Source organism: Bidens hawaiensis, unplaced genomic scaffold (genome assembly GCF_021521415.1).
Source record: "Bidens hawaiensis isolate Kalapana, Puna unplaced genomic scaffold, B.hawaiensis_p1.1 tig00012729_1, whole genome shotgun sequence".
Taxonomy (NCBI): Eukaryota; Viridiplantae; Streptophyta; class Magnoliopsida; order Asterales; family Asteraceae; genus Bidens; species Bidens hawaiensis.
This window is the reverse complement of record NW_027492054.1, coordinates 694108-710300: the sequence shown is the minus strand read 5'-3', so window position 1 is coordinate 710300 and position 16193 is coordinate 694108. Positions and strand designations below refer to the sequence as shown.

At 36.8% G+C, this 16193-nt stretch overlaps 1 protein-coding gene and 1 pseudogene across 1 annotated transcript; one reads left to right on the top strand and one right to left on the bottom strand.

Annotated features, from left to right (window-relative positions):
- The first annotated feature begins 41 nt into the window (after positions 1–41).
- On the top strand, positions 42–647 carry LOC143542040 (peroxidase 64 pseudogene; annotated as a pseudogene).
- Positions 648–2774: 2127 nt separating this feature from the next.
- Positions 2775–8853, bottom strand: LOC143542026 (3beta-hydroxysteroid-dehydrogenase/decarboxylase-like). Its single transcript, XM_077034702.1, has 13 exons — positions 8738–8853; positions 8166–8426; positions 7898–7987; positions 6905–7038; positions 6618–6788; positions 5515–5640; positions 5369–5448; positions 5039–5237; positions 4839–4944; positions 4010–4184; positions 3781–3937; positions 3626–3692; positions 2775–3102 (listed from the first exon to the last, which is right to left on the bottom strand). The coding sequence occupies exons 2-13, from the start codon at positions 8398–8400 to the stop codon at positions 2948–2950; spliced, it is 1695 nt and encodes a 564-aa protein (XP_076890817.1). The 5' UTR covers positions 8401–8426; positions 8738–8853; the 3' UTR covers positions 2775–2947.
- Between the last annotated feature and the right edge of the window lie 7340 nt (positions 8854–16193).

Genomic DNA, 16193 nt, shown 5'->3' with positions numbered 1-16193 from the left:
TAAATTTTGAACATTAATTTCTAGCTTGTATTGTATTACACATGCAGTCTGGAGGGCCATCATGGGATGTTCCTAAAGGAAGGAAAGATGGAAGAACATCGTTAGCAAGTGAAACAATACAACTCCCATTTCCTACATTCAACATATCTCAACTTCAACAAAGCTTTGCTAAAAGAGGACTCTCTCTACAAGACCTTGTTGCACTTTCAGGTGGACATACTCTTGGTTTCTCCCATTGCTCATCATTCAAAAGCCGAATTCACAACTTCAACGCAAAGACCGATGTTGATCCGTCACTCAACCCTTCATTTGCCGCGAGTTTAAAGAAAATTTGTCCGGTCGTTAATGCAAAGAATGCAGGAGTGGCAATGGATCCTTCTTCCACAAGTTTTGATAACACATATTACAAACTTATTTTCCAACAAAAAGGTTTATTTTCTTCTGATAAAGCGTTGCTTGATTCGTCTAAAACTAAGAATCTAGCAGCAACGTTTGCGAGTTCAGAAAGCGCATTCAAAAATGCATTTATAAAGTCTATGATCAAGATGAGTAGCATTACAGGTGGTCAGGAGGTCAGGAAGAATTGTAGGGTGGTAAATTAGACTACATATATGTAATTTCTAGTGTTGTGCAAGTTTGTGAGAGATGAAAGGGAAGCCTTTGCAAGAATATGATGATATGGTCATATTGAATTTATTATGAATGAATGTATTCATGCTTATGATAATGGAGGATATATTTTTATTTTTATAATATTTGAGCATGAGAAGAGAAACAAGTAGAATTAAATCATACAACATCTGGTATTTATATAATCCACACTGTTCACATACGCCCCATGTAAGTCCCAATATCTGAAACACATAATAATAATAATAAATAATAATAATAATACATCAAAACGGTTAATATGTAATTTATATAATCCACAATGTTCTCAGTTTGTATCTATACAACTTATAAAGTAGGCAAGTAGCAGTGTTACACCTCACACTTAATATTATGTAGTTCACACGCTCTTCTCGTGTTATCGAGAACCTGCAAATGGATTATTACAAGCTCATAAGAAACAGCATACTTCACAAATAATTGTTATTGTAAAAACCGGTCTATCGGCCAACATTACTCGGAATCGGTCAAGTCAGAATTTCAGTGTCACTGATTTTTCGTTGTTTTTCTCGTAGATACCATTGAAGACGAAATTAAATAATTGTTGTCTATAATATTAAAGAATGAATGTTAATTATTGAAATATGACTTGGTATCTGCGCCTTCTTATTAACGAATTGAAACTTAAAGTATGACTTGGTACATGCTAAGCTTATAATTTATGCTTAACTAGAAAACATCACTTTTGAGAATTATACCTGTTGTTTTACTGCTGGGAATTACTTGAACCTGTATTGTATTTAACAACATAACATCATGGACAATTATACCAACTGAATCTGAGTTTGAAGCTGTTTTTTTAAGAACAAGTAATGAATTAGTCAACTACCTATGCTAATAAAGTGATTAATTCTCCATCATGTTTATACAACCAAATATGTGATAAGTAATCATCAAGTCTGTTGCAAGTTGGTAAATTTTAACAACATGTGTATGCGCTTTGGTTCTGATTGTTATGGAATATTTTTAGGAATAGAAATGATACACTGGTGACTGCACAAGGCATGTGTTTGTGGCAAGAATAATCGTTTAAGCTGATAATTATTGCAGCATATGTGATGCCTATTTCTAATGTTTCTCTTCAAAGTCTAGCTATTTGTGGTTTAGCCTAAATTATGACAAGCAAGATTACATATATACGTATTCTTTTCACATTTATTTCATAGAATATAATATAGCGGGCAAGGAAAATTAAGTGACAACATTATTTTAGTAAGTTTATATTTTATATTATGCTTAATTACAGTAAATATGTACTATAAGTTTGGTAAAAAAAAAATTTCAGTTCTATAAGTTTAGTTTAAAAAGCCGCACACCACAATCTAAACCCATATTTTTTTATATAGTTTTACTCACAATCAAATATTTTAGAACTTTTGCTTTTCAAACAAAAGACCTTAAAAAGGTTCATACCCAATGTTGGCACCATAACCAACAGAATTCTCGTTGCCTTCCCGCCGCAACGCGCGGGCTCTTTCACTAGTAAACTCTTAAACATGTTAACTATTTACTAGAGATTATGTCAACCCATGTATTAATTGGATCATGTTCAGTCACCCCGTTTAATACATGTATCATATAATCAACTCAAAATCTGATTATTTCCGTGTTGTGTTTCAAAATTTCTACGTGTATTATATAAACTTTTACATGTATGCATGCACTATCAAATAATATAACATTTATGAAGATTATTAGTATAAGATATACCCAACTGGACCAAGTTTGTATCTCCGGCATTTCTTCAATAGTTTTCCTTTAATCTGTTCATAGTTTAGTTTCTTGTGGCACCTCATTATAACACAACACACATTGTACTACAAATGATACTTGCCCATACCCTTGTAGTACACCTTAATTCCATAACTACTGCCTTTTAATTTTCCCCTGAAAGCAACTAATTAATTAATATACAAAAATTATCTAATCATATACATAGTTTTTAAATATCAATCAGTTCTTTTCCAAATTTACATGTTTTCTTATAACTTAGTTTGCAAAAACCAAGTGGTTAATGAAGATTTAAAAAAAAATACAAACCATAGTATTGAAAATAAATAATATCAAAAGTGAGTTGCTTTTTTTGAATAACAAAACCAATCAAATTAAACAAACATACCACTAATTCTGTTACAAAAACAAAATGCATTACTAAAACAGAAACTGTTTGTATCCACTTTACCAGGAAAACAAATCATAAGACCAACCAACTAACAACAATAGCAGTAACAAACCCGCAAACAAAATAGCTCAATGTTAGTGCCCACAGGACGGTTCACTAATCGTGTTTATCAAGTGGCTTGAAAGGATTCAATAATCTTAAAACCTCAGGATTTGACAAACGTTGGACTGGGAAAACCTTTTCAAGAATCCTGTCAACCTCGTCTTCATATTTATCGTAAATGTAGAACACAACAAAGGCAAAGGGAAGTACTGCAAGAAACATAAATATAAAAGTTTTAGTCATATATACCCTTACAAATTTACATAACATGATATTTACCCAAACATAAAAAATAGATTATGATTTTTTACTTAATGAACATAAAACCCCTTCTCATTATATTGTTTTAGACCCTATTTTTTATTTGGATTTTGATCGACGCCGACAATATTTGAGAAAACTATTGTGTAATTATAAAAATTTTAAAATGAAGTTAAAAACGAGTTAAAAAACTGATAAATGGTTGAAAATAAAACTGAAGTTAACGATGGGCATATAAAAATTATTAAGTTTTACAAGAATAAGGGTATAATCGTCACTTACTAAACTGGTTTTAATGACATATATTTGATATTTTAACTACTTTCGGAAACGCATATATGAAGCTTTTACTATATCTAAAATTACCCCAAATAATTATTATCAAATATACTCGTTTAATTAAATACTATTTATAATGACCATTATACCCCTAAATTCATCAGAAAATAGAGAAGGGGAGATCGTGTGAACCTTTGATAAAAAAGCTTTGCAATGGCATTGATCCGATCCAGCTAACAATGAAGAGAGATAGAGCCATCTGATTGAAAAATAAAAGAAATTTGTGAGACATTAAAGCGAGAGAAAGTATAACTTAAAAATCATGAATTTGCATAAAATAAAAATACCTTGAAGAATAGCATCCAGTCGTTCCCGCTAGAAATAGATTTTAAATTATCAACCGCAGAATTCCATGATGATGCCACTGATAACGCGGTTCTACGTATTGTTTCTTCTGAAATCTTAAACTTTGATTCTGGGATTTTCTCAACTGAATATCCCATTCTGCATACCAATAAAAGCTTCTTATAATCACACCAATGTTACATTATTTATAAAATGGGACGTGATACTTACACACTATCAGGCAATTTGCCATGAAGAAACAGGGCGATTGAAGCCCAAATGAGGACCTTTGAAATTGCAGTTATCATCGTACTTCCAGGTAACACATAATTAATGTAAAATAAAACCAACCCAAGAATTGCAGTCCATGCCAACCTTGTATTTCTCCAAAGAAGTATGTCCCCAACTGCAAAAAAGTCAAATCACAAAGTTGACTAAATCAAATTCAACAAAACACTATTCTACTGTTAAATAGAATTGTACAAGTCATGATACACAACATACAAGCATATGAAACTTGCTTTTGGATGTTACACTATGGCTCTTTAAAAACTTAAAATAAATCCACCTCCACTTTAATTAAACTTAGCATTTCAACACTACACTTTTCCAAATGCTTTTTTTTTTCTTTTTTTTGCCAACCACATGATGACACGTGTCCTACTCTTATGACTTTTATAATATATGTTTTGTAAAATTCCGAACATATCTTTGCGACGTGCTTGTTTTTATCTACATCTCGATATAAGTTTCGTACAAAATGGAATTGTGTGTGATAGTGTACAAGTCATATGAGAACTTATGTACACATCGTTAAAAGTTGTATACATATATGACGTCAGTTTTTTCCACAATTCATTGCCTTTGGAGGCGCTGGATGGGTTTACGTATTTTATATAGTTTCGGTGACGTTAACCTTTTGGCTGTTTAGCACGCTGCAACACGCATGGGTTTAAAACTAGTTAAGAGATGAAATTTAGAGCAACTAAGGGGCATAAAAACACACTTAAGCAGCATAAACTTATTAATCTGCTATATATATATACACACACACACATACCTATTCCATTTCCAAGATACATAGCAGCTTTAGAAGGCCCTTCCTTTCTGGGCAAAAGCTCAGCCCTAAGATTCGAGTATGATTCAATGGTCCTTTTGAGACCCTCCTGTAATAACCCATATTCATTAATCAAATGTATGCAATAATTAAATTATAAGATATGTAACAATTAATATTTTAGTAATGGAATATAAATGAACCTGAAGGGTTACAATTGGTGAATAACCAAGACGATCATTTGCTTTTGCAGAATTAAACGTTCTGTTGCAACTCAACAGTCGAATTCTTGAAGGGGTCAACTGTGGGACCTTCATGCCATATGGAGCTAAGACTTTGTAAATCCGCTCCACTATATGGGCAATAGGCATCATCACATAAGCAGGAATCTTGATTCTTGGCCTGCAAACTACATAAAATCAGAAATAAAAACAAAGTGCTGCTGTATTAAACTAACTACTGTATATATCTTTATGCTTTCTACCTCATAATTTGAGCACCAACAAATTACGGAGACAGAAAGAAATGAATACCTTTCATAACCAAGGCCAACAAGAATAAGTGACATGAACTCCCAAAACTTTATCGGCTCCATATTTGTTATAAAGTAAGCCTGGAAAAACAATTTATTGTTATAAATATGTTGATATTATAAAATCATAGATGAGGCTTAAGTTACCTCGCCTGCAGCTTTCTTTGAAGCAGACCCGTCTGATGCTAGAGCTCTTTCAGCACACACATGAGCATGTGCAACATTCTCAACATAAGTGAAATCATACATGTTTAAGCCATTCCCAATAATAAACTGTAACCCAGAAATCAGAAGTCACTTATGCCAGCTCAGTTATAATAAGAAGCAAGATGATGCTGAAGTGAGTTTAAGGCATCATGTTATAAAAGTGATTGTGTGAATTAAAAAAACTTCTATAAAATAATAAGCTTTAACGATATGGGTAGTACGAGTTGGCATTTGGATGTGCTTCTACTGTTTGAAATTGTGATAATTAGGTGTTTCGAGTGTTTGGCATATATTGTTCAGTTAAGTAATTTATGTTGGCCCAAATCAATTTATTGGCAATAAACAGAAAACACAGAACACAATTGATCAACTGATCTACCCTTTTGTACGATCTAAACCAGAAATTAAAGTACACCGTAACATAGACTTTGGCCCGCTACTTACAATAGACCCAAACTTGAAGAATAATAAAAACCCATAAAAAAAAGAAACTAAATGAAGACCATAACCTAAATCCCAAAATAAACTCTAAAAATAAAATCAACCAACCTATTAAATAATACCTAACATAAATAATAACCAAAAAACGACTCTAGAACATTCTTAACCCAAATCAGACTCCAGCCAAGATTCTGACCCATTTCACATCTCACATGTGAACCCAAACGATTCATTCTAGAAATTAACAGGTAAGTTAAAAAATAAAATAAAATAAAATAAACGACATTCTTATATACTGTCAGTGAAAAGGTAAAGTTAAAAGACTTTTAGGGCTAAAGGGGCCTGGAATAGTAAACTAAATTTGTTTTCCCTTAGATAACCAGTTTTGTTGCAGCTCCTCATACTCATAAACTGATTACCCAAAACTGAACATTTGACCCTAAAGTAATTTGATGATCAAAATCGATTTGACTTCGTCTAAACCACTTAAAAACTGAAAATTTTCCTTAACTTGAAAAAAAAAAGCGAAAAACTACATAACAGCATACTATCCTCTAAACAGATATATAAATTTGCAATATAATTACAAATTAATTATGCACCTTTGATTTCCCTGCCCTTGCTGCAGCAACTAAGGATGGAACAAGCAACTTATCACCAGGACCAAAAATGCTACTGGGACGAATGCAGCATGTTAAAAGCCCGTTGACACCATTAGCCTTGATAACTAGTGCCTCAGCCTCGGCTTTAGTTTCAGAATATGAATCATTATGCTGAAATATTATAATACATATAATTGCATAACATTAATACTTAATAGATAGATGAAATACATAATTCTGAGTTAAAAGTATATTGAAAAACTTAAATAGTTAAATGAAAACAAAACCTTAGAAGGATAAGGCAATGATTCATCTCCATTGTATATGCCATGAATCCCATCAAAAACGACACTAGGAGAACTAGTATAAATAAGCCTCTTCACATTGAGTTTAGTACAAGCCTCAATTACATTCTTGGTGCCTATAAATTCAAATATTGAAAATCATATTGCATAAACTGGAAAGAGAAAGGGTTGCTTTAATAAACGAGCGAACATGAACTAAAAATTTTGTTTGTTTAGTTAAGCATACAGACATGAACACATGACTCCTTCGTTCATTTATATTTGTTTGTGTTCGTTCTATGCTAATTATTTTTAACGATTTTACACTCATTTATGTTTGTCAGTTTACATTTTATGTTTGCTAATCTATTCATTTAAAATTTAGAACACATTATAATTTGACTAGTTTTAATAACTTTTGAACCCCACACACTCCTGTTCACATTTACTTTTAATTGGTTTTTAGCTCAGTTATGTTTGCTCGTCTATGTTCAGTGATGTTCGTTCATTCACATTTGTGAACTGTTCGTTTATATTGTTAACGAAAGAACACTTAAACATTCATTTTCTTAGCAATCGAACACATACAAGTACACCCATTCGTTTAATTGTTCATGTTCAATCATTTGTTCCGTTAAAGTTAAACGAACGAACACGAACATGAGTCCATTCATGTTCGTTCAATTCATTTACAAGCCTACATGCAGAATCTGACATGACTTTTTGACAGTTTGTTTTAAATACATATCACAAAACATATTCGTTTAACTTTGTAAATAAATGAATATTTTAGGGTTTTTCTTCACAAAAGAACTTCTTGAATATGTGGCATCTGAAGTGGCAGCCGACATGGCATCAACCAGTGTCACATCAGCAATGTATAAATAAAATAAGTTAAAACGAAGGTTGTTGCTAAAATCGCTAATAAATTGTAAATTGGTGACTATTTTGTGCAGTTTTCCCTCAACTGAACTATGTTCATCGATATGCATTTACCTTGCACATTGACTGAATAGTGCAGCTTGTAGTTATTAATGGATGAATCTGGTGCAGCCATATGAAAAACAACTTCAGCCCCTTCACAAGCTGCAATATCAAAAAATCACGTAAATAAAAGAGTCTTAAAAACCTCACAAATAAACAGTCTTAAAAACCTCACAAATAAACGGTTAAAATCTCAGTAAATCTGTCAACAACAACTTATTATTATTGCAATATGCAGACAAAAAGTGTAGTAATTTAACCAACTAACTGAGTAACTAACCTTTGAATACTTGAGATTTGTCACAGAGGTCCATGGAGACGTACTGAGCACGACCTAACCGTAAGGCTTGACCGAGGTTTCCCCTCTCCTCATAGTGTTCGAGCTTGATATCAGGGGCTAAGTCAGTAACCCTAACTGAGTATATCTCATACCTGATGAGCATATCGACTAAATGGCGTGCGGCAAAGCCTCGTCCTCCAGTCACAACACACCACCTCTCATGTGGACCACCCATTTCTTAGTATTATTGATTATTTGTCCCTATAATAATATTATCATAACCATATGAATTGATGCAATCTGTTTGTCAAACTCAAAATGAATGGTTTAGTAGTTGTCAATGTGACCTAAATCCTATTGTTTAATTGCTACTTTAAAAGCTTAAATCAAAATGCATCTCATATATTAATGGCTATAACAGGAATGAATTATTAAAGTCATCCAGCAAGAAATTAACAGATCTGATTGAGTTAAATCTAGAAGAAAAGAACGCCTACTGAATTGGATACGAAGTTTGAGATTCATACAGTGATGAACTAAACAGAAAGTGAAGAAATGAGAAAACAGTGTACCTGTAAATCGCCGGGATTTAGCCGCCGGAGAATCAATCGCACGGCGGTCTAAATGGCAGGCCTGCAGAGATGAAGAAGACGATAGATACTCCCGATCGATCTGAACAACTGTACATACAATATCACCTCCAAACAAAATGTACAGCTCCATATGCACGTGGTACATATGCCTCACAAATAATAATATTAATAATAATAATAATAATAATAATTTTCGGACCCGGTCCGGACATCGACCAGGACATCTTACCGGATCAAATGTCGGACCGGTGTGTTTAACCCGATAACGTCATAAATTATATAAATATATATATAGAGAGAGGAATGTTAACATACAAACGAAATTAACGTACTAATGGTGAGAATCAATTACTCTACTTTCTACTTGTATATATAATTACTCAACTTGATTCTCACAATCAGCACGTTAATTTCATTTGTATTTAATCCAAACCCTATATTTATATATATAATCACTAGTTTTCATGAAACACAAGCATACGTCTTTCGGTTGGTGCCAAATTCAATTTCACATCGTATCTTAGGAATGCGGTAGAAAGTTACCATGTGTTGCGGCATAAATGCGGTGAAAGTCAGTTGGGTCATCATTTGTTTTTCGAACGGAATTATTGTTTAGGATGATCTCGAGTGTCCGGGTCTTTCTAGTTAAAAACAATTTATGTTGGTTAAAAAGAAAAAAAAAAGAGTACTTTTTTGTGTGGGTTAAAACCAGAACTCGTAGTGTTGGATTTACTCGCAATATGATTGGCTTTAACCAATGAACTTGATGAATCTTTTGTTTGGATCTAAAATTGCTTTATCTCACTTTTGGCATGTTATCTCTTTTCATTGTTGAGGAACATGCATGCATGATTGTTTCGCCAACAATCAAATGGTTTTAAATTGCAACTTTTCACCATGCAAATATACATTTACCACTAAAGGTCTAAAACCAATGGAACAAGCATTGGAGATTTTTGATTTTGTTCAACCAATAAACTTTTGACAATAAATGAAACATATCAACTAAGAAAACAAACCCATACATAGATAAGAAAAGACTATAACCATACATATTAAACAAATAAAACATCATGACGGGTTGTAACTTGTAAGTAATTACTTACTTCGTAGTTGACTCTGGCATTACTCAACAACCGTTCATTACCTAGTCCACACATAACTTTAATTATTTGCTCAAAGATTAATTCGTGTCATGTGTAGCACCACCACCGCCACTGCTGATCATGCTAGTAGCAAGGAGGTCTGCATTAGATGAGCCACTACCTTCGATACTACTGTATACTTTAGTAGCGACGGTGGTTACGTTGACCTCTCCATCCTCACCGGTGCTAATTTCCACGGTTGTTGTCTCCGGATCCTCCTTAGTCCTGCCACAACATCCTCCAAATGCATTCTACTCATCATTTACAAATTACACCACATGAATTCATTTATGACTTAATTAATCATTATTGATAGATCTCTATGCTACATGTTTATTTAAACAAATAACTGAGGCTTGATAGAGGTGGACTTACAACTACAGAAGTCCAAAGTTGATTGAAACAGTTGAATAGAGCAGCCATATGTTTAACCGGTTGATATTGGTGACTTGCACTAGATAATCAAATTACAAACAATGTGACCAATAATGATCACAAGACTTGTCCTTTTTAAACTGCGAAAACCCATTTTTTTAATAAATTTACGTTAGGTACCATTTTCCAACCACTAATCATTTTGTAATCAAACTAAACAACTTACGCAATTGCATGATGTGTGAGTTGAGAATTAAGTAAAAAAACTAAAAAACTTCATTATAAAACGTACCATAAATCAATTTATGAATTCTAAGCATTACTTTCTTCAATTTCATGCTAAGTTCATTCAACGTAAACCTAAATAATATTTTAATGTCAGGTAGTGGGGAAAAAACAAAATTCGGAGTAAGCATTAACTGACATGATGATTAGCGTACGTAACCAAACGATTTGGTAGCAAAATTAACTAAAATTTTAACATATGCAGCTTTCGATATGCATAAGGGCGAGTTGTTTAATCTTGTTTATATTTTATCATGAACGATGTTATTGAAAGACACCATGTTTGTGTATCATAGAACTAGTTTAGATGAATATTACAATGCAAATAAATATCTATAGAGAAGAAAGGTTGAGCTCTACGTTTAAACATTGATTCCTTAAAACATGTTCTGTGTCTTTAGTCAAAATACGTATTTGTCTTGTAATATTGCAACTGAGTCAATAGTTATCTTGTCGGAAATAACTTTTATCGATTATGAAAAGTTTACTATTAAGTTGGTAGCAATTTAATTTTATTAAAATTTAGTAACATGGTTCCATTTATTAAACAAAGACATGTTAGGTTACATGTCAATACATGATTTATACATTTTTTTAGCAAAAAAACCAATACCGTTCCCATCATCTAATCTTACTCTAAGTTGGTAGCAGTTCAATTATTCACATCAACAAATTTAAAGTAAATGCACATACATATTTTATTGATAATAAAAAATATATATTATTAACGTATTGTCTACGTTAGGATAATAATAATAATAATAATAATAATAATAATAATAATAATAAAAATAAAAAAAGTATATTATTGTGATTTAAAAGTGAAAGCATATTGATGTGATTGGTTAAAAGAAAAACAAAGTGCAATTATATGTGAAGAGGTAGGTCCCAGCAGAGCCCAGTTAGACCCGCAAGACTCACCTCAAAGAGGGACGTCTGCGCAGTTGAACCCGCAAGACTCACCTTCAACAAGGACGTCTGCGCAAAGGCTAAACTCGCAAGACTCACCTTGAAGAGACGTCTGCGCAGAAACCAACTGGATCCGCAGGACCCACCATGCTCAGAGACGTGACATCCTTACGCGCAGTACGCAAGCTGTTCCCGCAGGAAAAGCCTCCCAATGGTCGACGTACTCCGCCTGTTCCCGCAGCAACGGATACTAGCCATCAGGGAAGGCTACCCGCGCAGCAAGGCTACACGCACAAGGCACTTAACTCTTAAATAATTCAGTAATGTCACCTGAAGAAGGAGTGAGCAAGCCGGGAACACTCCCGCACAAAGCCGGGAACACTCCCGCACAAATGAGCCAGTCCGTATGATACTGGAGGATCTTTTGTACTGTACCTGACGAGGTATGGACAAAAGATCTGACCAAAGATACGACAGCTCACTGACAACAGTATGACGAGCAGCACGCTCTTGTACTGTATGTCACTATCAGCCGCTGCCTACTCACCAACCTGTCGGAGGACGTGTATAGCCTGCAGTTGGTGGAACAGGAATAGTACACAGCCGGCCTGGTCACTATCAGCCGCTGCCTACCCACCAACCACCAGCATGGCACGTGCGTAGCCCACAGTTGGCAGAACAGGAATACTATTCAGCCGGCTGTACCTGCTTGGAAACCTACATTCGGCTATAAATACTCCAACACCTTGAAATGGTATGGACACATGACATTACATTACATTACCTTATCACATATTATCTTTTCTAGCAATCTCTTAATATACACTTATATTAAAGAGCAATCTAGTCTGATTCTCACGCCGGAGGGTGGTCAGAAGGAGGTACCCCCCCCCCCCTTCTAAGTGACGAGCTCACGGTGTCTGTTTTGCAGGTCACCAGAAGAACCATCTTTGCCGGACATAACCCCTCGTGGGAAACATCTATTTAACCCCCAGATTATCCGTAATCTGCCTGGGGTCAATTAGTGTTTCTTCATTGGCGCCATCCGTGCATAAAAGCTAGAACTAATTCTCAGTTTTTTCAAAACCTCCGAAAAGATGGTTAACGTTACTCCGGTCCCCAGGCCAGGGAGTAACCAAGAAACCCCGGTAACCACAACCCCAACTACTGGGAGGAACACCGGCGAATACACACATTTTACGAACACTACCCCGGTTACCCGTGCCGGGGCAAGTGCAGTAAACAATCCTTCACTGGGATTCACCAATACCCAGTTGGAGAGACAACAGACGAGGCTCCCCCGCCAAACACTCGAACAAGTTAAAGCGTGGGCGGAAAAACGTCAAAGGGAATTCCAAGCTGAGTTGGATGAACGCTTACGTTCACTCCAACAGGCTGACGAATTCGGAAGCACTTGACAACAGCTCAACATGAGCAATGAGTGCGAGTACTTGGACGATGATTCGGAGGAATCCGACACCGACGTAAACCCTCGCCATAAGGCGAAAGGGAAGCGTAAGGAAACGGACTTCCAACCAAGAAGGAATTTTGGAGAAACCTTCAAACCAAAAAACGCGGGTGGAAACCCACGTGACTTCTCTAAAACCTTCAGACCAACCGCTGCAAATGCGGGAACCTCCAAGTTTGCAAGGGACATTGCGGAAGCAATCGCCCCAAGAAGTGCCAAACAGATGTCCAACATCGGCACCTATGATGGTATATCCGACCCAGACGATCATTTGAACAGATTCATAGCGGGGGCAACCGTCAGCAACTGGACGGAACCCACGTGGTGTTATATGTTCCAGATGACGTTGGTTGGAGCAGCCAGAGCGTGGTTTGACCGTCTACCGGTCCACCACATCTATGATTGGGCAGACTTCCAACAGAAGTTTAGCCAACACTTCAGCCAACAAAGAAAGTATACCGAAGAGCAATGGACAATCCTCAATTGCATTCGAGAGGAAGATGAATCTTTGCTAGACTTCATCACTCGCTTCAACTCAAAGAATCTAAGTCTGGGTAATATTAGCGAAGATCTTGTTCGCGCTGCTTTCATCCAGGGCACAAAAGACCCAGAGCTCATCCGCACCTTAACGGGTAAAGATGGCATGCCATCCACATGGGATGCCATCATGACAGCAGCTAAACGCTTCGCGGAAACGGAAAAGCAACTGGGTAGAGATCTTCCCCAGAGCACAAACCTCTACACCCAGAAAACAAGAGAAAACAATGTCCTTACCGCCCGACTAAACAAAAAGAGGAAGCTAGGCATTTGGCAGTCAAGGGTAAACTTTGACACCTCATCCGGCTCGCACCCTCGATTAGGGGGAAAGGATAACATGCCGTCGTCAAACCGAAACTCCAGATGGACGCCACTCACCAAAAGCGTCACCGAGATATTCGACACCGAGAGACTCCCATGGCCAAAGGCTACAATAATCCGAGAGCGTCACAACGCTGATCAGAGCAAATTATGTGACTTCCACAGGACAAGAGGCCACAACACCGAAGAATGCGTAGACTTGAAGGACATCGTCGAAGCATATGTCAGAGATGGGACGCTCACGCACCTCGTGGCGTAATGAACGCTGAGCAGGCTAATGCGTGTAGAACCCCAGTTGGGAAAAACACGAATAAAACTGCAGCTTCAATGTCGGAGACTACATACTGCGTAAACAACGAGATTCCGAACCAAGTGCATATCGGCTCGAAAGGCTCGATGACACTCCCAAGAACATGGAAGGAAGCTCAATTCCACAGTCTGCATGTAGATCAATTCCAAACTTGTAAAAGAAAAGGCCCAGAGCCACTTCTAATGGAAATTATTCTCCTTATCACATTGACGCTGATGGTCTTACATTTATACTTAATAAACTTTCCACACTGATATGCCGGTCTTCACTGCATACATAAGTGGGAAAACAAGTCGTTGCGTGTGGAAGGCGGCAAAACCCGCATAAACACAAAAAACGGCAAACCTTCACGCAGGTCAGTTATAGGTAAAGTTGGGTCATCCCACTAAATGAAAGTGCCGGTCCTACCCGCACAAATCATGATAGAGGAAACCGAACTAACCTATTGACAACCGCGCGTCGAACGGTTAATTTATTCAAAACACTGATATGCCGGTCTTCACCGCATACATAAGTAGGGAAGTAAGTCGTTGCGTGTGGAAGGCGGCAAAACCCGCATAAACACGAAAAACGGCAAACCTTCACGCAGGTCAGTCATAGGTGAAGTTCGGTCATCCCACTAAATGAAAGTGCCGGTCCTACCCGCACAATCATCATAGAGGAAACTGAACGTTAACATATTGACAACCGCGCGTCGAACGGTTAAACTTATCCAAAACACTGATGCCGGTATTCACCGCATAAATAAGTGTGAAAAGAAGTCATTGCGTGTGGAAGGCGGCAAAACCTGCATAAACACCAAAACGGCAAGAATTTCTAAGGAAAAGATGAGGAAAACCTTCACGCGGGTCAGTCATAGGTAAAGTTTGGTCATCCTACTAAATGCAAGTGACGGTCTTACCCGCACAATCATGATAGAGGAAGCTGAACATTAACCTATTGACAACCGCGCGTCGAAAGGTTAACTTATTCAGAACACTTAGAAAATCTCTTAAGGAAAAAATGAGGAAAACCTCCACGCAGGTCAGATATAGGTAAAGTTTAGCCATCCTGCTAAGTGAAAGTGACAGTCTTACCCGCACAATCACGAAAGAGGAAGCAAAACTTTTAACCTATTATTTGCCACGTTGAAAGGTTAACTTATCCAAAGTACTTAAGAAATTGCTAAGTTAAACTAAAGTATGCACAAGCGAATCATATATTGTTTATGCGGCAAAACAAGTGCCAAATTAAACTATAATATGCATGAGCAAGTCGTATAACGTTTATAAAGCAAGAGTGACGGTCCTACCCGCACAAAAGATTTACATTCCATAAAAATTCAAATATTACAAGAATGGCCGGGTATCTACCCGCCTACAAGAGTGTAAATCTATACAAAAACATAAACATATCCTAACAGTGGAAAGGGATCTAAAGGTTCAAGCTTCAGGACCACTTCCTCCAAACCCACTTGTACCCGCACCATCACTTGGCTGTGGCGGTTCAAGGAAGGTCTTGAGAATGGTTAACCCATCATCAGCAGCAGCAACTTCGTTCACCTTCTCCACCACTGGATGCGGGAAGGCAGCATACTGGTTCACTGCTTGGTCATAAGCAGCTTCAGTATCCACATCATATAAAGGGAAGTTGGAAGGCGGGATGCCCTTATCAACGAACCCTAGACCAAGCAGGAAGCCAGCCTTTTCCCCATCCTCATGAGAAGCGTTGAGGGCTGCACTCATGGCATCGTCATATGATGTGTCCGTGAAGACCCGATGCACAACCTACAAAACAAAAATACAAGTATCAAAACCTTTTCTAAGTATAAAGAAAAGCGTGAAGACATTATGAAGCTAAGCTTACCTGCGACAACGCTTCTCGTAGAAGCCATTCCTTGGTAACCAGAGCCTCCTGGAGGGCAGCTTAAGCTTGGTTACGGGCGCGTTCGGCTTCACTTTTGTTAAGTTTGGCAAGAAACACTTCCTTAGCAGCAGCCTCTTCAACGCCCTTTAGCTTACGCTCAGTATGGTCAAGCATACCCCTCTGGTCCAAGATTTCTTGAAGCTTCTTGGCGTCTTCCATGGCCAAGGCGTCATGAGCCTG

Coding starts and splice junctions, on each gene's coding strand:
- LOC143542026 (XM_077034702.1), bottom strand. CDS start 8,400: ATGGGTGGTCCACATGAGAGGTGGTGTGTTGTGACTGGAGGACGAGGC. Junction 5,449..5,514: donor CAAAGAAAGCTGCAGGCGAG/GTAACTTAAGCC, acceptor TTGTTTTTCCAG/GCTTACTTTATAACAAATAT. Junction 3,693..3,780: donor ACTGGATGCTATTCTTCAAG/GTATTTTTATTT, acceptor TTTTTCAATCAG/ATGGCTCTATCTCTCTTCAT.